Source organism: Fulmarus glacialis, unplaced genomic scaffold, assembly GCF_000690835.1.
Source record: "Fulmarus glacialis isolate BGI_N327 unplaced genomic scaffold, ASM69083v1 scaffold9279, whole genome shotgun sequence".
NCBI lineage: Eukaryota > Metazoa > Chordata > Aves > Procellariiformes > Procellariidae > Fulmarus > Fulmarus glacialis.
The window spans coordinates 26442-52653 of NW_009235166.1; the positions used below are offsets into that span (position 1 = coordinate 26442).

Here is a 26212-nt window from a genome sequence, read left to right on the forward strand (position 1 = left end):
GGGGGGGCGGGGGGGGGCGTGGAAGAGACAAGAGGATCATTTCTTTTTCCTTTGTCACTGGCATTTTATAAGGGAGCATCTTAGAATCTTTCTATGCGTTTCTACAATTTACACAGACTGGTGAATTAGAAAGCACCTGAAAAATAAAATAAAGGAACTGTACTGCCAGCCACAGCTCTTAAAGGAACACACAAGAGAATAATTTGTAGCCAAAAGGAAGAGACGAATGACAAGTCTTGACCTTGCTTACTCATGGATTTATCATACACAAGAGTGTCAACCTAATTATGAAAAGGACACTGATTACAAAAGGGAAAATCTTTAAGATAAAGCTGATTCAATTAAACATTTTTAAAAGAAGTTAGCACCATGCACGGGGCTAAAAACAACCTTTTGGGTCTGCAACAGATATCCACGAAGAAAGAATAAATTTTACAGAAAAGCAAAGTCAAGGTCCATCATGAAGCAATTAGTATGTAAAAACAAGCACAGCTTATTTATAGCACATAGGACACGACAGTGTTAAGATTAGATCAACTTGACTAGGTAACTGTACATGATACTAGCCCAGTTCCATAAGGTTCTCTCCAAATATCATTTAGGAATACAAATTCAGAAGAAAACCATCCTTAATAAAAAGGAATTAACAACAGCTTAAATTAAATAAAAACAATTTCTAAATCAGCAAGACTAACAGAATTTATTAAATATTGATCGTAGGTCATTTTTGCTGGCCTTCTTTAAACGTATAAGTAATTGTATCAGTGCTGAAAGGAATGAATACGCTAGAAGTTCACAGGAGTGGTTCTCAATGAATTCTGAAGAAATATCCTCACAAGATGATCCATGAGTAACCTCTGGGAAGGAGAACTGCACGTCACCCTGTACTGAGATAATCAATTATGAATGGAAAGACACGTTTATGTCTTCACATGATTTGTATGCCATTACTTTCCTTTGTGCAACTTGCTTTGGCTAATAAATCTTATTTCTGGAAACGAATAGAGTCATTTGAAGCCTGGGTTCCACTTTCTGTTTTTTGTCAGTAAACTACAGCAGATCTGCACAACATTATAGTGACTGGTAGGTCAGTAACTTCCACCTAGCCCAGGGGAAGGATGATGACTCCATGCAATCACACCAAAAAGCACACAATGAACAGTCCTGTACCTCTAGGATAAGCAGGTGGGCAAGTGGACCCCTGCTGTAGTGGGGCTGGGAAGACCTGCAGACAGCCCAGTTCTCTCTCCCTACAGCACAGGCTTCTGCAAGAGTTACTTTCCAACACAGCCAATGAAAGGAAAAGTAGATACTTTCCCGATAAGTGAGATTATTGGTTTTGAGAAAACAAAAGTCATGTTGGAACAGGTATTATGGACAAGAGATATTTCTAGTTGCATTTATTGACTGCATTTAATTGTTTGGAAACCTCCTCTTTAAAGATGATTTTCAATCCTTGCCCTTTGGTGAAACCAGCAACATACCATGAAGATTACAGCATACTAGATACAATCCGATATAAACAGCATTTTTATGGAGTAATCTTTTGCAGGTTATATATCAGATAACCAGTTATTAAGAAATAAAAATTCATTCAGACCTTTAAAAATTACTATAAACAAGCTAATTTAACTGGCAGCATTTAATTCTGCTTGCCTTTACCATTGCATAGCAGAGACAAACAGCAGCAACCAGTTGCAAAGAATCTGTATCTAGCTAGCACAGAAAAGAAAGGGGGAAAATGTTCTCTCAACTGTGAGGCAGCAGCATTAGCAGGTTGTATACTTCCCAAGTAGGGATCCATTCTTTATGCACTTACTCTGATTTGGCAATTGCCCTTTGAACAGCAATCCTATTACATTGAATACTCTTGGTCTTGCACTTCCCTAAAGTTCACACAGTGCCTCATGCCAGAGGGAAAAGAAGCTACCATTGGATCTAGTCTCCCAGATCTTTGGCACTGAAAAAGATACAAAAGGTTAAGTGACCTTAAACTGCAACCCAATAGCTGGGATGCTATTTATTTCCTTTGATTTAATTTGGTATCCATAGCACAACTACAGCTAAAATGATAAGAGAGGATAAAAAATCCACGTAAGATCAAATTTTAGTAGAGATGACTATCTGTGGCAGTTCTTCCTCACGGAATATTGGAACAAATACTGCTTTTTTACTAGGAAAAGTGGCAAACAAATGTTTAAATAGGTTAAGGATGGAAAGGGATTTAAATTTCGGAATAAATCATAATTAAATTCTCTTTATTGGCTTCCATCTTGATTCTTGTAACAAAACTCTCCCATGTATAAACTACATGCAAATTCTGTATTGCTTGGGGCTGTGTGGCCTTTTCAGAGATTTTTTGCAAAGAAAAAGCAAGATTTCCTTTTGACGTTAAGTGCAAAGGAGTTATTTATTGTTTGTTATGTCCACAGAAACAGTATATATAAACGCTTGCATTTCCTATTTCATTTCATTGAAAAAAATCCCAGTGCCTAAAAGACTCCTTTTGATCTAGTAAAAATCCTTATCGGAATTTGTCAGGGAATTCAGTAGAAATACTGAGGATGCAGTTTTAAAACTAGAGGGCTGCAGTTCTGCCTTCACTGCTTATATTCCCAGCTCTTTCCATCTTCTGCCTGCTCCTGGCACTAGCACTCATGCAGTGGCAATTGTGAGTTATTTCAGGAAGCTGGTAATGATGAAGATTAACCTGGAAAGTGATCTTTTCTGACCAAACCAGCTCCCTTGAACTGGCTTGCCACATGGTCCCATGATTATCAACAGTGGCTCAGGGGCAGGAACACAGCAGTTGAGACTTGGGCGGGCTTACACTGCAGCAAAGTCACACTGTAACTTGCTTTCACTCTTCTTGGACCACCTACTCCCAACCCTAACAGTCCCTAACCCTACTAGCACTTGTAGTTGTGGAGCAAGGCACCACCGTTGTGACTGAAACAGACTCCCTCGCTCCACCAAGGTAGTCTGCAATCAGCTGTAGATCCTGTGGCTGGCATAGCCACTAGTACGGATACAAATGAAGCAAAAGCATTTTTGTGGCAGAAAGCAGAAATTCCACACCTCTTAGTGACATGATTGCAGAAAGGTTCTTACCCATTAACATGTTTTGATAAAGAATGAGATGGGTCAAACACCTTTCTATGGAAGTTAAACTAGCCACAGTGTCACCAGAGTGAACTGAGCACTAACCGGCAATGCTTATCAAGCTTATTTTCATTTTATTTGATAATGTTCCTGACAACAAAATCTCCTGTGTATGCTCCACTAAACTTTTATATTTTATGGCCTACATTACCACGTCCTCCCCCTGTTTCATAAGTGTACTCCCACACAACTCCATAAAATCCTGTTTTCCTTCTTACATTACATTTCTTATACCTGAATACATTATCTTTACCAAGCTGATGCTAGCAGTCCCAAGGCTAGTCCACAAAGGTTAGTCTCCCTTGTCTGTCTCTATAGTCAGCTCCCAGGAGATGACGACCTGCTGGCACTACCATGTCCAGTTCAACATTCCCAATATATGTCGTTTGTGTCCCCTTCTCCATGTCAGTGCTAATGTTTGATCCTTGATCAAACCATGTTGGGGAGCTGAAATAACAGAAACTCCCACCCCACTTCCCCACCAAACAAACCCAAAACATACACCCACACAAAAAACAAGTGAAGAGTTTCTACTGGTTCAGCTGCCCAAGTATCAGAGAAATGTAAATTTAATAAAGACAGGGGTGGGAACAGAGGCTGGTGGAAGGGAAACCTTTTGGCAGCAACTATAACCTCAAATTATACTCCTGGAACCAAAGCTAAGTCAACTATGAAAAAAAAATCCATTGGAATTTGGGCTTCATTTGTTCTGAAGTTCATGTAGTCTAGTTTCCAAACACAGCTTAAGTAAAAGCATAATTTAAAAACAAATCATCGCAATTTAAGATGTTTACAATTGTAGGCTAGATAGAAAAAACTTTAATTCCTTCGGTCTAACTGTAGCAACATAGAGAGCAATCAATCACAAAACGAACAGTGCCAGAAGATTCAGATTTTCAACAAGGTCCCTAAATAGTATCTTTAAAAACAGAACAATACATACTCTATGCAGTAATTCCGGAAAACATGCACACTTTCTTTTGGCTCAGTGCACACATGCAACAGCAATTCATTAATGTTTTCCAAAAGCCACACCATTAGAAAAATGTTAGTACATAAATACATAAAAACAATGCATAATAACAATTTGTTTTAAGTACCACTGACAACACAGAAGGAAGAGACTGATGGATTCAGGGACTGGCATCATGACAAGAAGAAATACTATTTCTTGGGAAAATCTGAGATCAAATCAGCAAAACACTTTGGAACAAAAAGCAAAAGAAATCAAAAGTCGTCAACTCCGAGAGTTACCGGGTAAAGTTAAAAGCTTGCACTCATCCAAAACTCAGAGTAGATCATCACAGCAGTTGAAAGTTATTGGACCTTTCTCTAGAATACCAGCTCAAAGTTCCCCCAGGACCTCTCTAGCACCAGCACATCTCAAAATTACACTATGCTGCACACATAAACTCTTTCTTTCCTTGGTGATATATGCAGTTTCCTTCTCACATTTTTATTATATTTTCCGAAGATAATTCTTGAGGCCTGTTATGGCTAGAACCTTGTAATCAATTTACTGCCAGAAGCTGGCAAGTTATACGCTCCTGTCCCCACTCCAGTGAATGATCTAAGTTCAAAGATGAATTCAAGCTCTGGGGTCACTAGGTTTTACAGTGAAGTCACACACAGTGTAACGAATTCATGAAAACATGGTATGCAGTGATAGGTATTTTTTCCTCTGTATCATTTAATATTATGTAAGATGGTGGCTCATTTGAAAAAAGCACACACAAGGATAAGTGAAAAATAAGCAGCTGCTAGACGTTCACAATGAATTTCAAATAACGTGGTTTTGTATGAAAAAAGTACAGTTCACTAACAGAAAGTTCCCTTCACCCGTGAAACAGTGATAGCTATGATTTAACAGCACTGCAATTACATGTCTACAGATAATGAGGCCCCATGCTCCCCTTTGGCTCTCTGATCTTCTCTACAGCCTGTGCCTTTTACATCCACAGACCTCTCTTCTCCCATCCCGCCACTGATTTTGTCCAGATCATTTGAAGATTTACTTTAAAAATAAAAAAGTTTAAAGCAACACCTGGCAAAGCTAAACACAAAGCAAATGTGATAACATGTTTTGTGTGACAAAGCTGTACTTAAATGAAGTTCTGCTTTAAAGGCCTACTTACACACAAGAGTACTCCCATTCCTTAATTCAAGTTTGATTTGCAGAACATAACTGCATTTTAGACTGAACTGTAGTTCTTAGTCTGCTGTGGCTTTTATTTCAAGTTACTGTAGTGGCATACAAGGTCAGTTCACATACATGCATTATTCAACAGAAGTTAAACTGTTATGCATAACTAACAATCATTGCATTAGAAACCTGCCAGAATTAGTTAAGCTCACCTCTTTATCCATACTCTCTAAATCCTCTTTACATAGGGTGTACAGGGGCATTGTCTCAGACATACTTGGCTGGCGTTTCCGCTTAGATGGACCAGGCTGCTCTTCATTTTCACTCGCTGGTAGGTCTTCTTCTTCGAACATCTGCTGCTGATGTGGTTGAACAACTCTGAAAAATTTCAGGGGTCCCACATAAGAAAGATTTACTTGATTTACAGCTTGTCTAGAAATAAAATCCTAAAACAATTTATGACTGCTGAATATCTATGCCTTTGCTTAATAGGGTTCTGTGTTCACCAACAGAAGAAAGATAAGTCTCCCAATGATTGCTTTTATTTTCAGTCTGATGGCTTCTGATTCTACCTTTGACAAGGTACTCACTCTCCTGCCTTCCCATTGTTCTTGTAAGTAACCACCAAACCTTCCTTGAAGCCAAGAGTTTCAGTAGCTGCAGATGCGCTGCCCTTAAAATATGTTAACATTTGTGCTCAAGTGGAGTTCGTCCATCACTTGACACATTTATCATTCAGGAAACAATTCTTACATTCTAATATATTTTTCCTGACCTATGTTATGCTTGTATTCTTGAGTCTCAAAGCATACCTTTCTATTTCTCAACCTTACAGACAAGAGGTTTGCAAGTAGAAAGCTCATTTCTGCAGCCTCAATCTTTAGACATTTCCCAGATGCTAAGCCTGGATGAGATGCAAAACACACCGTGTTTCTTTTTGGCTTGTGTATTCAAATATGGTAGCATTTTCTTAGTTTGTATTTTACTACCTTGTTAGTTACTGTATTTAACCAGAACACGCAGATACCAAAAGGAATGTCAAAATGTTCATAAAAATGGTAAAATAATCATAACTTCATGGGAATTGCTTTATAATGATACATCTATATCTAAACAACAACAGGAGACTTCTACACTTCTTGGGTAACTTTTTCTTTGTGAATATTACTTAACGATTAAAGACTTGGAGAAGCTAAAACTGCTACACAATACAGTTTAACTATGAATACTGAGCTGTAATCCTCCTGGAACACATTACAGCAGCTCAGCACCAACCAGAATCCTATTCAAAGACCTCAGGTCATAAAGCTCATGGATCACAAATTATTTATGTTAGTCACAAGATTGTGTGTGTGGGGAATGATTACCACAAGCAAGTATAAAAGTGACTGTATTTGAAATCACAAGCTGTTTCAAATTGTAACTACCAGGTGAGACACCATCAGGCTGTTTCTGAGGGTGGTGGCGATTAAGAACAGGTACAATGTGGTCTCTGCTGACAAGAGTTTCAGCGTAGGATGGCTGCTTCTCCTCAAGCCTGGATTTTCAAGAAAAAGCTTTAGATCAGCAGCCCTTATTATTATAAGCCATTATTAAATTATGTAAATCCAGTCACAGGTAAGGTTCTACAAAATCGTTTCCCCTCTCATGAGCTTGACAGCTTCTTAAGAAGGCCATCTAAATATCAAGATTTTTTCCTACATCAGTACTTCAATCCCAGAATGTATGAAATCTGAAAGCCACATGAAGCTGTCTTATCGAGCTCATTTTGAGGGCTCATATTTCCTACATACACATCTCTCTCCTCTCAGATCCCACGGATAGGTGCAGGAGATGTGAATTCATTGTTTGAATTGGGGACGGTGGGGGAAGAGAGCCAAGCCATTGCTGTGCTATCCAGATCTGCGCTATCTGCTGCAGGAGACCCCCATCAGTTCAGCGCTACCCAGCAACACAGCAGAAATGTTCCCCTTCGCAGTTTGTCATTTCTGTACACTGGAATTTCCTATGAAGCCAAAACAACAACTTAGATGTTGTGGAAACAAGCTAACCAAACTGTTTTTCTGTTAGAGATTTTCATCACAGCTTAACAGGATTTTTTTGTTTGGTTGGTTTCCCCCCCCGCCTCCCCTCTACTAAATGTTTTCTATTGTACAAGACCACACGGTTTTCTTTTGCTATTAAGCTCCTCTCAGACAATAATTTTCATAGGTAAAAGAGTAAAAAAATTCAGCATTGCACTATATTTTCCAAAAGGATCTTTTAAAATACGATTTCCACACCTTTTTAATAGGTACCCTAGCCAAGAGAAAGGTGGTGATGCTATTTACATTCTTAGTAAAACGGAGAATGACAAAACAACAGGTATGAGCATCTTACACAACTGCATTAACAACATGACAAGCTTGACCATGCCAAGAATTATACACAAGTTATATGTAGCAGGCAGCCAAGCAGATCTTCTTAGACTAGAAATAAATCTAGTATTTTTTTTTAAGAACACATTATCATATTGATGACAGCGAGAACCCCTCCTTTTGCAGTTTATGTATCATTGTATTCTTATTTATATTCTTTATTTGAACACTTTAGAGAACATCACTCTCACCTCAACGGGTGGCAAAGGCAGGAATTACTTTGCATCATTATTTAATAAAAACTGTATTGACAGTTTAATTCTGGAGATACTGCATCCAAGACTAGGCATAGTATGAACTTCTTTACTCTGAAGCAATAATATGCAGAAATATTACGAGTCTCAGGTAAATCTTGAAGACACCACCATTTTTTTTAACAAAACCCCAAAATATTCCCCTTCCCTCCCCAGAATAAAATGTGAGATCATCCTTGACCACATTATTATACACAAATATTAACTGTAAAATATTTGTATTAATAGCTTCTAAAGGCTTTTGTCAGATTTTTTCTCCAGTATTTTCCAACTGCTACTAGGTAAGATACACTGGGACTCCTCACCAAAGCATTGCAAAAAGCAATATAAAACAAAGACTTCTTTAAGGTTTGTAAGAAACGTTTTTATTTTATCAAAGACATTTTTCAGGCTTTACATTTTCAGCTGCTTGTTATGTTGATTAAAATTGAAAGACATACAAATGCAGGAATTTACATTTATTTCTAATTAGATGAGATTCATGAATACTTTGTCAAAAATAACACCATATTCAACCTGCACAGGTTGGTTGGCACTTGCCAGTCTTACACACACAAGGACATGCATGTGTGCTAGAACTCACCACATGCAGGGTGGGTTCAACATTTATGGAAGTTACAAGCATCTTAACACTTTCATTGATACAGCATCAGGGCAAAAGCTAAAATAGCATTATCATCATGAAAATGTTAAAAATATTTAAATTCCATTGATGATTTCAATTTGGTACTTCGTATTTTTGCTGTCATAACAAGACTAATAATATTAGATAGGAAAAATTACAACAATGAGCATGTAAATTAAGACACAAAAATTTTAAGTAAAATTAATTTATACAAATCTTAAAGAATTGCTTCAGCCACCAACATCTGCTTGACACACCTTTACAAGCCAAACATTTGGTGCATCTTAGCACTATTTAAAACCAGACGGCCACTTAACCTCTAACATGTAAATTATATCCACGTTTTAAGCTTTGCTTCATCTGTTAGTGTATTATTAGCGTTCACTAAAATTTAACTTGTAATATTATTTTTTCTTTATTGTAGTCCAAGACACCATTAGCATTTGCATTTTTTTGGACAACACTACATTACACATCTCATGACCTGTTACAACTTTAGTGTTTACTGCAGTGTTTGTAGAATACTGTTTCCATATGAAAATGCAAATTGGTGAGATACATACGGAGTGTCAAAGCTCTGACACGCAGGTTATTTTTAAAGAAGAATCCTTCCAGTTCTCAGACAAAGAAAAGCTCCGAGCAGCACTGCATTCCCTTCCCTTCCAGTACAGCCGCAAACTCTTTGCCACCCTTCCGCTCAGGCTGCAACAGCCATGACAAAAAGCAGGTGTTCAAGTCTCACAGCGCCGAGCACAGTGGCAAGATCTATGCCTGTCACATGAAACATTGACCAAATTAACTGAACCATCTGTAACTCACTGGTGACAGTTTCACTGTAAATTGCGTGTCGATATTTAAACTAATCATATCCTATTTTAAATGATGTTTCAAGTTGAATCCCAGAAAGAAACTAAAAATGTTGAACCCAAAATAAAGAAAGTGAGAACTGAAACAGTTCTTATGAAATGGTACTCAGATAACTTGAAGCCCTTTTCAGTAACCAGCCTTACAAGAGATTCACTTCTAAGGTCTATTCTTACAGTAAGAGACCGAGTACCATTGCTAATGCCACATGTGGCTACCCAAGGGTTTCCTCTCGCAGCAGTGCAATTTTGTTGCCCACTGTCTGAAATTCAGAATCATATGAGGTTTTTAGAAACTATCAAAGAAGATTATTGGAGGCTTTGACTGCATCCACCTGCAACAGAAGTGGTTTTGAGTGTTAACAGCTTTAACTCTGCTTAAATTCAATGGCTTAGTTACAAATACTCTTACCTTTCTGTAGGAGGTGAACATACAAGCACATGAAGTTTGTCAGGACACAAAATACACTGCCTTCTACCAAGAAATTGCTGCACTAAAGTAATTTTCTCTGAAGTCAAGTATCAAATCAATTTTTAAAGTGGATGTGAAACTTTTTTAAAAGCTGTCATTGATGCATGCTTTAGGACAAAGCAAAGCGATGATACAGTACTTCTGCCGCAGCTCTTGCTCAGCCAAAACACAGCAAAGCTGTTCCTATTCAGCTTTTCGTTACTTCTTTACAGCCTTCGTGCTCTGCCTGTGCTGTACTTCCTATTCATTAAAAGTACTTAAAGCAGTATTTGATCACTGCACTGCTTTCCTCCTAGACTTTACCAAGACACTCGTCACCATCTTAATTGAAGATAACGGAACTGCTCTGAGGAATATAGACATGCCCCAATTAAGAGATCAGTGTTTACAGGTCACTAATTTTACCACTAGAACCAAATCAACAGGAAATGATGATGAAAATACTGACTATTTGCCAGCATATATCTTATGTTAATCGGTGCAGTTGCAGCACTGAGTAATTGGATTTACTTTCTTAGATTAAAGCATCTCAACCCTGAGCATTGATAGTCAAAAAACATGCTTAAGTGAAGTAAAATAAGGGAGTAGGAAGGAGATACAGTCTCGCTCCACCCCAAAACCTGTCTGGGGCTCTGAGAAACTCAACTAAGACAGCTGATGTATATTTCTCTCCTTTTCCATAAGATGTTCAAATGAAGAAGCACCTCTGCATTAAAGAAAAATAAGCTTAGGTGTGGACATAACTCTTCATTAAGTTGTTGACGAAGATAGAACAAACATCAAAACCTATTCTTTCTAAAGCATTGAGTGATGCATTAATATCAACATAAACCATCATATTGAAGCATCTTAGAAGTGTCATAACAATTATATACACGTACAACCTTCCCAGCTCTATTTCTAGACAAACTCCTTGTCACACTAACTGACAAACAAAACCAAAAGCTTTTCAGCTCCTCTCTGGATACATGCTGTGTCTTGATTATTTCAAGATTTTCCTGCTCATTTAACATGTCATAGTAAAGTGAAATACAGACTTTAAAGACACAGTTAAAAAGGAACTGAAACCAAGATGTCTTCATAAACAAGAGACTCAAAAAACCTACGCTGACAGAAACAAGGAAGCCGAAATAAGAAAAAGCCTATAAAAAGATGACAACTGAAAAAACCATAGGTTGAAACAATTTAGCAACAGGAAGATAGAGTGGAAACATAACAAGCTACACTAATATACAAAAACTTTACAAGTGATACACTGCAAAAGTGGCGGGGGAGGGAGAAGAAAGGTAGAAAACTGTGTGCATTTATAATTGTGCTTTGTATTCTTGTAGTTGCTTGGAAAACTGAATTGCTTTATAACAACTGCTATACTCTGATCACATTATACAAAGGAATTTTGATCATATTTTACAAAGATAAAAGCTTCGCCTTCAATTGGGTATTTCTTTACCTCTGGAGTCAACAAGCCTTGCTAAACTTGTTAGCATTCCAGAAAGTTAGATCTTTTACGCAGATACTTAGGGATGAATTTTAGATATTTTATGCATCCTTAAGAGACAAGTGTTGTCTTTGTAGCTTAACCTAATCCACAAATTTTGACAGAGTCCAGATGCTAGCCTTTGTACTTCAAAAATCCGTCTCCTCTTCCTGCTGCTTTAGTGTCTTGATTTAGTGATCTAAGGATCATTAACTAACACTCAATCATATGGCCTTATTTAATAATGCTCAGCTAGCTACGCTCCTCTTCCACCACTTCTGACATTCCTCAAAACAAAACACAAAGCTGATGTCCCATCTGAAGGAATTAGGTGAAGAGGAAAATTTTTTAAACAAAAGCCAAATGCTATCAGATATATTTTATAGACAAAAAACCCAATCCATTACTCCAACACTCATTAAAAAACATTAGGCTGCCTCGCTTCAGAGATGAGTTATTTAGCATTCGCGTTAGAGCGCATAAACTACACGCCGCATTTATTTATTCTGAGGTTTCTAGTCGCACTTAGGTGAGGCACAAAAAGCATCTGGAATGCTAGCATCCTCATTTCACTTCAGCTGACTATTCACGTTCAGTCATTTCCTTGGCTTTTTAGAAAGCAAACAAAGTAACTAAAGCAAAGATGACAATTTGATCAAATGCAAGGATAACAAGAGTTAAATCTACCACAGCATCTGAAAATATAGTTGAAGACACTCTTAGCTATGCTTTAGGTACCTGAAGGACGAGTGTTCACCGTGGACTGGTAAGGTGATGGGAGGAGCTGGAGACTGGATGTACATCGACTGGCCAGAGGTCTGAGCACCTTTCCTGATTAGCTTTCCAGTGTTAGGATCATAAAGTCGAACTTCAGGACCAGGTTGAGACTTTGGATGGATGGGTGTTGGGTGAAACAGAGCTGTCTGAAAAGTGCTGTGTGTATCAGGAAACGTGGCAGGGCTGTTCTCTCTGTTGGACGAAGTTCAGAAAAAATAGCTTTAGAAATTTAAACGAGCTATCTAACCGTAATGTAAAAAATGAGCATTCCTTTTTTCTAAAGGAGAAAGTGTGTGTGTGGGGGGAAATAGTTTGGAAGATTTCTGAAAACACATTTCTTCTTATCCACCCCATTAAAGTCTCGCTGAATTTAAAACAGAAAAATGCAAAGACGCAGATAATGTCATATTTACATTATTAAAAAATTACTAAATGTGCCTTAAAAAGCATCTTATATAAAGTTACTGAAATTGCTTCCAGGTAGTAACAACTGCACAACTCGAGTAGCATGATAATCTACATATATGTGACAAAGAGAACAGCATGCTATCATATCAGATCTTGGTATTTGCTCTCCAACTTGGCTCTGAGAGAAAATAAACACACAGTATTAATTTGCAAGTCACCCAAACTCATTTGTTAAAATACTAAGCCGCCTATGATCACCCTGCTGCATTTTAAAACATGATTTTAGAAGTGTCAGCAGAAACATTCAGAGATCAGTCTGCAGGAATCATCATTATGGCATACTATCCAATTATGATGAAGTGCCACAAAAAAAAGGAAGCAAATTGAATAATTTAAAAAAAAATAAATAAAACAGCACGTTATGCACCATGAAACTGATGCTATAGAAAAAACTATTAAACTATACTGTAACAAATATTAGAAGTGCCACAAAACTGGAGTTTTTACCATATGCTTTCATGGACCTTTCTGAAGTAGTCTTGTAGCATCAATACTTAAGGTCAACCAATTCCAAGTTTACTTACTCTTTTTTGCTATTCTTAAGCTCATTTTATATGCAAATATTTCCTCAGAGTTCATCCCTCACCTAGTTCATAAGGGCTTTGGATCAGTAATCACTATTTCAAGCAGCTTCATTAAGGAGAAAATCTTTTGCAAAGAAGTTGCACATGTTGGGTTAATAAAGTAAAAGTATTTGCATTAAGATAGATGTCTCACTGACTGAAGTTGGCGGGGAGGGGGGGAAAGCGGCGTGGAAGTGAGGGAAAGTATGAAGTTGAGGTGTATTGTATTAGAAACATAGAAGTAGGAAAAATTATCATTGTGTTTCAATAAAATGGAAGAGTACATTAAGATAGGTAGAAAGACCAACATTCATCTAGACATCAAAAAATGATGCTTACAAGTCACTGTCCAGATTTCTACTGAGAACTCGGCAGTGTCAGGCCTCTGAGACAAGTTAAACATCCCATACAAATATTTCAGTTTGATTAAAAAAACTGATAGAACATTTTAGAAACAAAGTACTCTAGTTAAGCCATAAGTAGGCTACATCTCTTTCCTAAGTTTTAGAGATCCTGGGTCTCTACCTAGTCTCCCATTTGATAAGTGATCTCACTTCCAGATGTTTCTACTTTTGGCGTCTTCAGAGTGTATGAGGACTTTACACACGCACATTCTGCCCTCAAAGGGCTAGCGTCTTTTAAGCAGAAAGCAAATCTCTAGCCCGCTCGGTCAATCACACCACTATCAATTTAACACAGAAAACCCAATATGCTATGCCTGTCTAAACATAGGAGGGAAGGTCCTCTGTTAGGCTTGCAAGATGCTATTAATGTGAGTCTATCCAAACAGATAAGTCAAGAAGCAGAAGCTGGCTCTACAGTATCTTGTCATGAATTATTTTAGCCATGGCACTTTCCTAAAGGGGACTGTTCTTACTAGCCCTCAGACTTCCTCTGTGTTAATAAAGTTTTTGGCTGTCTATTTGCATCCTAGTGCAGTGATTATTTTTAACCCTTTCTCCTTCAACACTTATTCTTATCATGCCAAAACCTCCTGTTCTCTCACTACTTCCTTTCTTCCAGTTTTCACTTCTACCTTCATGCCTTCCAACCCCTCTTAGATTTTTCTGCTGTATTTTTCTGTTTCTCTCTTCCTCCTCACTACCAAGTCTCAGAAAAAAATGCCGTACTTTACCAATTTTTCATGTTGTGGGAGTGTGTACATTTTTTAATTCATTTGGCAGCATGAATGATCCTGTGCCTTGGTGGCATTCCCTGTGTTAGTTTGTAGATGAACTGACAAGGTCCACTGCTCCAGCTGAAGATGGCTAACAATGATAACTGCTAAAGAAACTACTGGTACCACAGGTTTCTACCAATTCTGCTAGCTGCTGAACTGCCTCCCAATCCCTTAACAGTTTTCAGTTTAAGCAGCACAGAAATGGACAAAAATGGAGGGTTCTTTCACAAAATCTGTATGCATTACACACCATTCTGAATTTTTCAGAAACCAATTTTATAGCTGCACTAACAAATTAGCATAACTGTATGAATAACCTATTTTCATAGCCCCTACTCCCCCAAGTTTCCACTTACCTGTGTGTTTTGATATAGTCATCCTTCAAGGGAAAGAGCTGTTCCTCAACCTTGTCCCAGCGCTCCAGGCAGCTCCACAGCCAATCGGGGTTTACAACATGGAGGTCCTTGCAGTCCTGAGCTTGCCGTACTTTTTCTGTGCCTATTACGAAGTCAAACATAACATTATAGTGTTCCCAGAAACACAGAGGATAGTTTTAAGTACACACTGGTTTAAGAAGAACATTTTGTGATCAATCTTACAGAAAAAACAAACACCCCTCCGCAAATCCAACAAAACAATCACAACTGATAAAAGTGAGACTCTAAATAAGATGCGATAACCTCAGTCTCAAGCCTGATGAAGGTATTTGCAACTTACCGAAGCACCAGCACCGTGGAAGTAGTCCACTAAAATTAATCTATACGGAAAACCTCTACATCTCCATATTAACTAAACAAACAATACAAATGCATTTTCGTACTTCATCTCCTTCATTTCTATTTGTCAGAGTCTAAGCAGCAGCGACTCTTTAATGCCGTTAAAGCCAAACGCTAACTTATCATACGAACTTTCTTATGCACAGCCCCTGTACACACAGTATGCTACCTTTTAACGGCCAGCCACCCACTCAACCTCCATTTGCCAGAAGTGGGGGCAAAGCAGACAAATGGATTATTTAATGCCAAAGGGGAACAATGAATGTGAAGTTAAACATGTCAGGCTAGCACAAAGTCCACATGAAACCATCAGCAATGCAGCGTGCAAGTAACAGGTGATCTCAAATTCCACCCTCTGAAAAAGCAGAACAAGACAAACTCAGTAAAGTTGCTATAAATCTTTGCCAAGAAGCAGCAACATCGGTAAGCCAAAAGAAGCGAATAAAATAAAGGTTCAAATTAACCTTGAAGTGTAGTCTGTTCCCAGAAACAGCTGACTCTCCAAACGTTTCAAGAACGTATTTCTTCTATTTGATTGGAAAAATTAATTTTACCAATTGTGCTACTTGTTTCAGCATTTATTGAAGAGAACTATGGAGGGACTGAACACTTGGAGACAACACAAAATTGTATCATCTGCCAATAAATCATTAAATATATATGCACTAGAGAAAAAAAACCCCAAGGATTCTGACCTGATACATCCATGCTTGATACTTACACATGGTATCTACACTGCACAAATACTGGGGTAGCTGGAACGTGATAAAGGAACTCTCATCAGTCTGATGGTCTGTCTCATAGCTGAAAGCCATCACTCTTCCCTTTTGTTATATCCCTATAATTTATAGCATTTCATCTTATTTACACATTATTTAAAATGCTTATCAAACCCAATCATTTGTCCATATTCTGTCTTGGTGCAAAGACATTTAAATACACTTAATATTGCACTACATTTTTTGTTTAGAAATGTGAAATAAAAGGAGACCATCAAGAACTAAAGGCAGGAGTTCAGTTAACAACTTAGCCCTCTCCTCTACGTTAAGAGCAGAGCTCTCAGAACTGAAGGTGAATAATACATCACTTCAAACACTACCCACTCGAAGCCCTTCAATTCTACACAAAGACCCTGGGGTTTCTTTCTGCAGATGCTCATATAAAAACACAACACTCCAGTCTAGTTTACCTTATTAACTAAAAAAAAAAAAAAATTTCTAAGTAAAGTTTTTAACTTTTAAAAAACTTATTTAAAGTTAGAATTTATGAGCCCTTGTCTACTTTCACACGTGTGCCTCCAGAAGAAAATCAAATTTCAGAACAATTCTGACAGGAAAGCAAGAACAGTAAATTAATTTGATGGTTTCAACATAGTTCCCTGGAGTTTTATCTGCATGACTGTCATTTAACAATACGATTTTACTTGTTTCAATTAAGATGAAAGTCTTGAAGTACCCATACTTTTCCACATCATTTGAAGATGAGAGCAAAAAGTTAATAGCAAATACCTAAAGGGCCATGTACAACTTGAACTAGAGTCTACTGGGGTAGACAGATCAACTGAAATGCACTTGAGGATTGACCTAACTAGTTAGACAGTTCAGTTTCTAAACTTCTGTAAATTCAGAAGACTAAATAAACAGAAAGGGCAGGAGATCATTGTCCTTTACAAAAGTGCTGAAAGCTTCTGTTTTCCTTTTCTACTTTTCTTCCCCCAAACCTAACAGAGTACAGGAGTAGGGCTACCTTTTCCTCTATCTTTAGATATAAATACATTTTTTCTTGGATTTAAATTAAGAAAAAATGTTCTGCGCACAATTACATTTCTATTTTCAGCAGTAAATGCTAGCAATTCCACAGTTCAGGATTTAAGAGCTGTACAGTAAATGTAAAGCTTTTCTCCACACTAGTATCTTTGCAATAAAAAAGCGTTAATTTAAGAGTCCAAGATAAACACAAACACAAAAATGAGTATTTAAAGATAAAGCCCTTTCCAAACCACAAATGATTTAGAAATGCCATGTTTTAAATTTTGCCATGAAATAAAAATAAAACCATTGTCCAACAAAGACTCAATGAAAACAATTTTAGAACTCCAACCATGTTAATCCCAGCACACCTTTGCTGTTCAAGAGGTTTTAACTGGCTGAAAAGCAAAACTCTTTAAGAACGGAGGCCAGTGCACCCAGATCATTCATACCCTGATACAAGAAACCTGTCTTCCAATTAATCATCAGTTACAGAAGTAGTTAGCAACCCAGAGCACTTTCGTGCAAGAGTTGCTGGAAATAAGCCAGTTTACAATGCCAGAGGGAGCTTCCACAGGAGATATTATTATTATTTATGTAACCTCAGTAGGAATTGTAGAAATACCTCCAGTTAGAAACAGGTAAGTATAAAGCTGTATTTAATTTATACACAGGGTATGTTTCAGAGGAAAGAAAGCAGACGTTCTGAAGGAGAATCAGATTAAGAGATCTGGGGGAAAAAGGATTAAAAAAAGTGAAAGATTTGGCTTGGAAAATGCTTTCTTTTGAGAATAAAGGAGAAAAGCAATGACAACATAATAAGAACAAAGAGGCAAGAAGACAGCTGTTACAAAGAGGATGCTGAAATCAGGTTCATAAGAATAGGAGTTTCAGGGAAAAAAGCAACAAGAGCAAGAAGTCCAGTGGAAGTTTAGGTACTTGTGGCTGGTATTAGACACTGAATCAAATATCAGACATGACTAACAGTACTGTCCTGCACATAACTCTGGAGCTGATCGAATACAACATATCATAGCATATGATTTCACTAATAAGCATACAGAACAGTTAACCAGAGTTGGTGGTGCTATTGTATAGACAGACTGTGCTTATAATACCCCGAAGAAAAGCTTATCTGATACTGTAGTACATCCATTCGTCCAGCTAAACATATTGCTGGTCCTGTTGGACTTCATCAGGGGAAACCTGAACAAAACCATAAAACTGCACCTTCATCTCATGTTAACCTGTGAAGTTACATGAGAAGATGGCTTCCTCCAACTATTTTTAAAACTGATGTTTCTGCATTGATGATATGTCAGGTGCTTCACCTTGCTGCCCGTTCCACACATACACACATTCTGCGTTCACGCATATCTGATCGTTTCATACCGGATGTACGCTGAGGAGCTAAGTAAATTCTTCTTCTAGTCAACAGGATTGCAGTGGAAGCCTTAAACGTGAAAGCCAAAATGGCACTATTACGTTTGAAACTCTTACGGTTCTGAAACAATAGCTCCAAAAGGTATAAGCCATTAATATAAAATTAAAGCTGGCGACAGGAACACCAGTGTACAAGCAAACCCACCTCCCGAGGGTCAAAAGCCTACCTTTCTCACCTCCACAATACCAAGGCCTTCTGCTTTCTCCTCATTTCTAGAGCGCAGCTGCCTATTGCATGCTCCAGCATACTGAAAATTGCATGAGGTAATACAACTGTATCATCTCAGGGGCTGCCTTCGATTTCCTAGCTGACATCTTCACAAATCAAGATTTCACACATATAATGTTCTTAGAGCAAGATTTGGTTGAACACCAAATTTAACTGGGTAGGAGAAATAGTACTGCAATACTTAATATCCTTGCCTTCTCCTCTCCCTTTTCCCAGTGTAACTTCCCCTTCTGGAAGTATGCTTATTAAGAAGAAACAGCAGAAAGGATTTTAATCCATACAAGCAATAGCACTTCTGATGCAGTTAGGAACATCTGAATCATCCAGCTGGGCTAAAAATCACTTAGAGAAAAACTGTTTTTCTGGACTTTTTTGCATTATTCTCCTCTAATCATCTTACCCTACTTCAAACTCTAGTCTAAAATTGTTCCAAAAAGTTAAAAAGGCACACAAGCCTTTCCACATGAAGCAGCTAGGGTCCAAATTCACCACATCTATCCTCTGATGGATACAGCCTGAAGCACGTAATATTGGGAAAGGGTTATTTTCAGACCTGGGGAAGGGACTCATCAATTCTACTTTTGAACTTGAAAGCACAGGTTGAAAACACAAAAAAGCCCCCTATTAATCTTGACAATTCATCACTAAAAAAGTGACCAAAATCAATAATGCAACGATAAACTTCTACAGCTGGTCTCCAGGACATACAGTTTCACTACAGCAGTTTATTTTGTCTTATCCAAAGTACGAAGCACACTAGGTACTTAAGCAACATAGATAAACAAGACCTAAGCTGTATGTTTATGAAGACTAAGAAATGTTATACTGCATATTTGGCTATGTTCACATTACCAAGTAGTGCAGCCCAACAGGGAGATCTGCAGGGCAAAAGGGTGCTGGAGGAGCAATGCCCATCCCATATGCATTTCAGGGAGTTTTGCTTTGGATTAGCTCTGCCCAGTCCTGCGGACTGAATCCAGTGAGCGCTCAGCTGACTGTGCCCTCCAATTCAGTCTCACCCCCGAGGAACCGAGTGTGCGGGTTTGAGGCTATGCCAGGACGAACCGAAGTACACGATGGGAAGTGACCACCAGAGTCACTCTCAAAACACTCTCCCAATTCCAACACACCAAAGTCAACATATCCTTATGGCAGTTTGCAGTCAGGTTGCCAGACATTGCTTGGAAAATCTGATCACTAAAAGTTTATTTCTCTTCAGACCATTTTTATATATAAAACTTGATTTATGATCAAATCCTGAAGCTCTTCTCTAACAACGTTAACCTGAGACAAGTTGTATAGACCTCAGTGTTTTGTCCTACAATAATTAAGTGATCATGAAATGGTGACAGATGTGCTGTTCAGAGGCTATGTCTGGAGCTCAGCTTTAACACTGCACTGTGCTTTGCCAGCAACAGCAACAGGCTTACCTGGTCAGTGCCCAAGTTTAGAGCAGTGCTTAACAGGATTTTTTTTAAAGACACGGCCTTTGAAAATATTCTTCAGAAAAAAAATCTGTGGACACATCATAGCCATGTCTGGTGAAGACCTCACACCAAGTCATAGGACAGGCTAACAAGGCTTTATCAGCTGGCAGCTTTCTCTTCTCTCAGTACCTCAGAGCCAGACTCAGGAATAAACATTTTTTAACTAGGTAGATAAGGATGAAAAAAAGAAGCCATAGTTCATAGTACAATTGGTATTTTAAGCAACCGGATACTTAATGATATTAAGCAAAACTTGACATAGACTAAGTCACCAAAAGTAAGGAAATTATTCCCATATAGCTTTCAAAGTATAGGAAAAGACACTGAATTAACTATATTTTGAAAAAGAAAAGAATTCAGGGTCTAAACTGACATATTTCCATTCCTACCCCACTAGAATAATTTTTAAGTGACCTGAACAGATTTATCTGCTCCACCACCACAAACTCAATACAAACAGCAACTATAGTATCTTTCATTTGTTCAGGAAGGAACATAACAAGGTTTATGAAATGGTGTGGTAACTGCTTAGCCAAGTGTGTACACAGCTATAACAACTCATCATCCCGTGCAGTTTACTGTTGCTTAAAGCAAACAGCAGATGTTTCAAAAACTGAAGTAAGATTTATGCAGCCCATAGGTAAGTGGAAACGACTAGGGTAGCCTCTTCTCAGTCACTCAGATTTATGAAAGCTGATTAGATGATACAGAGATCCTTGTGTTTTACAGTAGTTCAGGTAGATAGTTTTTTCCCCCTTATATAATGAAAAAAATCCTAATTTTCTCCAAGAACAAGGATTTATTTATTTTCAGAATTCAGAGTATCTCTGTCTGCAGAGAAACAAGCTGCCTATCTGCAGAGAAAGACAAGTATATACAAACAATAAAAGAAATTTAAATTATTTACTGCAATAGGCTGGCAAGAATGCTGTAAATACAATCTAAAATGGTATTTGCTAGCTGTTCATTCCATACACCAAGCTATGATGTGGTCACTTTGCAGGGGGAAAACCCATCCCTCCAAGACCTAGAGAAAAAGACTATTTCACACTGACTACCCTTTTTATTTCCTCTGACAAATTCTTCCTGTCTTCAAAACTGAAAAGCTACCAGTATTTACCCCCACCGCTGTTGCAGATTAAGTATATGCCATTTACTACAGCTCAGCTAACGCAAAGTAAACATGTAAATTAACTTGCTTGTCTGAGTCCTAAGTCTGTCGTTGTTAGTGGTGTCATCCAGAAATACTGAACTGACACGTACATTTCAAAAATCACCTTTTCACAACCACATTAAAAAAAAAAAAAAGAGGGAAAAAGAAGAAAAAAGAAGCAGAACAACATTATCTGGTCTCAGGTCATTGACTTCTGGATAAAACTCAAGAAGGGACATGCTTTTGTTTCCCCCTTTCACCAGCAATTAGACATCAAGCAGAGCTTCAGATGTTTGTCATGGGAGCCAGAGATGCAATATCTGTATGGCTTACCGGCTGTAATAGAGATTTGCAGAATTTGCTTTCTAACCACAAGAGAATCAGTATGAAACTCATGTTTACAGCTGAATTATCACAAATCCAGCTGTGACAGGACACGATTTATATCCTTAAAACCTCTGATTAAACTTCAGAGTTTGCCTCATGAAGTTAGGATGATGCAGCATAACTACTCCCATCTTAACCAGAGGTGAGAAAATACAGTCTTCAGTTGAAAAAAACAAACACAAAAACCCACCATAAAACCAAAACCACAAGCAATCCCTGAGAATCTTACAAAAGAAGGTTATTGGAGAATATAGTTTTTTCACTCTAAAGCCCCCTATTTCACTGCCATTGTTACAGAAATAATTACTAAGTGATGATGAAAGATGACAATAGTCTTGCTCATTAGGCAGAAAAGGCTACCAAGTTGCCTCTTTTAGAATTGGTTAATGCAATTCTTTTCTTACTAAAAGCAAGGGTCAGCTTCTACATACTGACAATAAAGGTTTTTCTCCCCAGCAATTCAGGAATAGTGGTGTTCTTGTGATTTGTTGTTTTAATCAGCAGGCAATATTTGAATATATTTTAAGTACCAAGTGCAACACCAACATTACATGACTATTTTGAAGGAGAGTCTAGGTCTTGACAAAAAGTCTGAAATTTATTTATTTTTCAAAACAGCACTGAAAGTTAATTTTAAGTGTGTTAATAAACTCAATTCAAATACTGTAAAAGCACATTTATGTAATCAAAACCTAAAGTTAAAATAGTTTTTTGTATTAAGATTAACATTAGAGGATGATTCACTAAGAATGTGCAGGTAGTGAATAATTTGCTTATACACATCCTTGTGTTCTACTTTCATATGTATCTATAAAAACATACAACCCCCCTCACACTGTACATTCCAAAACCAAGCAAAAAAAGCCTCAACTGTTTCTCACTATCACATGCTGTATACCTTAACATAACATTATTCAACATTTTTTCGTCTAGAGAAATGTGTATTTTGGAGGGGGGTCTTATTTACATTTATCCTATCAATTTTACCACATCACACAATAGTTGCATCCAATGTACAACTACATTCAGAAGCCATCTAGTGCAAGACAAAGCAACTTTGAAATGAAGCATTTTAAAATTTGAAATTGGAAAAACATGAAAGTTGTTCTTATTATATAATTATAATTATATAATAATTATTATTAAATCATGTAACAATTATATAATTATTATATAAATTATATTGACAGCTATCATGTCTCCAATTAAATATGACAAACCTGTGTAATTCTTTGCTGATAAGAGTATTGCTATTCCTGCAGTTTTAAAAGAGCTGTTCAGCAACTGTAGTAAAACTACGGAGTCCCAAACTGATCCATCCACTGATTTTAACACTTCCCATTCACTATTTCAACTATCACACCTTCAGAAATCAGAATCCCAGCTAATCTCGATGAAACTAATTTCAGCCTTTTCTGGTTTTTAGGTTGTTTTTACTACTTAAATGCATATCTGCATCAGGACAATTAATACAAACTTGCTACTTCACTGCAGGTCCATTGGTACAGTTTTTATTCTGATGCTACTTGACTAGGTCAATACTGCAGCCCCTTGTTGCTACTGTCAACTTATCAGCTTTCTAATAAAAGCTGCCTGTGCTTTTTGTCACCAGAACCATACAGTGAGATAACTGGAAAGTGAGGTAAGTTTACACTAGCCTAGCAAATACACAGCCTTACTGTTATTTAGACTAATATTTAAAAAAAAAAAGCTGATTAGTATATCACAATATACTGATAAATTGGCTGGGTTTAATCCATAGATTTTTAATACTACTCGTATTTAAAGGGGTAGAAGTTAAGGAACTGCAACATTCCCCTTTTAGTCACTAAACACTGGAGGGTTTTTTTATCACTGCCTCCTCAACAGGAAGAAATTATTCCTGGTCAGCTGTATAAGAAATATCTTAAGTCACACACAGTCCAAGAAAAGTATACACATCTATATTACAGCCAGTGAAAATATACTCCTTACAAGCTGATGAAACAAAAATGCTTCTAATGTACTGAAAGCTTGCATGAACAGCAGTTAAGAAAAAAAAAATCCAATAGATGTGTATTTCTTCGCCTATGACATCTAAAGATGTCCTAAAACTACCTAGAAGTTTTACATTATCTAAACCATGCAGTTCTACTTTTGGATTTCATGGTTTTGATTATACGATATTTAGATTCCAATGTAACTTCAAAAGGCCAACAATGAGGGAACCAAGGGTCAGGGTGCACATAAAAATTTGTACTAGAAGCTAGTGGTGGCCTGTTAGCTCCTCTATGACAGCTACCAAATGGTACATTCCTATCCATTATAACTACGTAAAAACAGGTAGCTTTGTGAAACACATATCAAAAGTTAGGCTGAGCTCTATTACATCTCCCATGAGAAAGATATACAGGCTACGCACAGAGCAGTGACAGGGTACCATAAGATTCCAGTCTCTTAAGATAGTTCATTTGAATTCCATACAAAGTGAAACCGAACCATGAGAGGTGAAATCTGAGAAACTGAGAAAGCAAGCATTGCTATAACTTTATAGCAAGACCACTATAAACTCTTCTCTGACACAAATGTTAAAGTTCCTATTCAACGTCTTTAATAGTCAAAGACTCAGTAATACCAACTCCTAACCAAGAAGTCAGACACGACACATTACATCAGAGGCTATTTAGCAGATCCTCCTTTTAACAATTAAAAGCCACACTTGATCAAAAAGCAGCAAAAAAGCCTTAAAAAAGGCTTCTAAACTGTTTTAGGAAGAATCTTCCCTTTAATTTCAATTCTAATCTCGGTTACATTAAAGCCTGTAGGTTATACAAAAACCAGCTCAAGGCATGAATGAACTGTAACAGGAAAAAAGCTCACGGAAAACTCAAGTCTCATTTACCTACCTGTCCTTGCTGCAATGAGATGCGTTGCTTTGTCAGGATCATCAGCACTCACTACTAGATTCTTCACAATTTTAGCTCCAAGTGCTGTGGCATGATAGTGTTCCCGTGTTTTCTCAATGGGGAAGTTTGTTGGGTAGAGTCCGCTAAATATTATAGTTACATCTGCCAACACTTTACTTTTCAGTTCTGGTACTATTTTTCTGATGTCTGGAATTTCCTCAATCTCTTTTTTCAGGTATTTATCATACTTTGTGTAGTAATCAGTGTGAACCCGCACAAGGATCTCTTCGAGGTATATTAAATGGTCGTCATCATCTGTATCATCCTCCTCCTCTTCTTCCTCCATACTCTGGTCTAAGGACTCACCCATTGTAATTCCAGACTGTTCACTATTCTGAGACTCTGTTTCAGCTTCCTTCTTGTCTGCACACCCATTTCCTAAATCACAAAGGCTTTCCTGTTCACTTTCTTCTTGTGCTTCAAGATCAGTCTTGTCATGAATATTTTCACTAGGTAGAGATTGCGTGTCCCCAGAATGGTTCACCAGACCATCCTTTTTCTCACTCACATCAGGGCAACTCCCTTTCTGCAAATTTTCATCCTGCAGAGGTTGTTTGGATTTCTTCCAGCTTCTCTTTTCCTCGTTCTCACTATCTGATACAGAAGTGGATGACTTTCTGGTATCCAATCCACCGTCACTTTCACTGTCACTAGACAGTTCAAAGTCCAAGTCATTTGTTGTCTTGTCTTGGGTTTGCTGCTTCTCTATCACTGTTCTATCAACTTGTTCTGAAAAACTCTGAGATTCTTTTGTATTTGTCAAATCATTAGTGACCTCACTGTCCATTTTGTGATCAGTGCTATCATTTAAGGAGTCCTGGGCATTAACTTTATCTCGAGAGTTCATATCCCAGTCAGATGTTTCACTGCTTACAGAAGTACTTCCATTTGCTGTGCAAGTGTCCTTTGTAGCTTTCTTGAGACCATTGCTTTGTTCTTCTACACATGTAACATTCTTTATTTCTTCAACATCTTTTGCAGATGTCACTGCTGAATCCAGAGCCTCTGGTTTTGTAGAGTGGTTTACTAAGACACAGGAAAGAAAGAAATAAAGCATATACATATTTTCTCAGGTTTTTTTTTTAAGCTTAATCAAAATTTAATTTTCTTTTTCCTTAAACACACAGTTTACATATGCAGTTAGACTTCACTATGTTTAGAAGTGACAACTAGGCTTTTCGAAGTTGTTAAGATACTTTCGGTGCCAATGATTACTAGAAAGAACTGGCAAACCTAACCAACTTTACTTTTGTAAAAAAGCTGTGTAAGCAGCTTTTTTTTTTTTTTTTTTTTTAATCACACAGGTCATAAGCAATTATTTGTTAACTATGCAAACATTTAAGGATTTATCTCGTAGCCTGAGTTTTACGATTACATCTCAGGGCAATGAAACTACTGCAAAGAAGAAAAAAAAAATAGGGCAGAATCCACTTCAGAAGGTCCCAATCCAGAACTACAACTACAAGAACTTCCTTTATAAACTTCCATGGCTTTCATATTTCCTATTTTTCATAACCAAAATAACTATTTTAATAGTTGAAAAGATATACATGTTTTAGCAATACAAAGATGCTGTTCGAGGTTCATTTTTCTGCTGGGCAGAAAAATAGTTTTAGGATGTGTTGTGGTTTAACCTGGCAGGC

At 37.5% G+C, this 26212-nt stretch overlaps 1 protein-coding gene across 1 annotated transcript in view; it reads right to left on the bottom strand.

Moving 5' to 3' along the window:
• The window catches only part of CTDP1 (CTD (carboxy-terminal domain, RNA polymerase II, polypeptide A) phosphatase, subunit 1), a gene marked incomplete at both ends in the record, with an annotated part of 46917 nt that extends 21322 nt beyond the window's left edge, over nt 1–25595 (bottom strand). Inside the window, 4 exons of the mRNA XM_009585909.1 lie at nt 5518–5683; nt 12152–12382; nt 14758–14899; nt 24510–25595. Coding sequence (XP_009584204.1) covers nt 5518–5683; nt 12152–12382; nt 14758–14899; nt 24510–25595 — 1625 coding nt within the window. The remainder of the gene's footprint in view (nt 1–5517; nt 5684–12151; nt 12383–14757; nt 14900–24509) is intronic.
• Between the last annotated feature and the right edge of the window lie 617 nt (nt 25596–26212).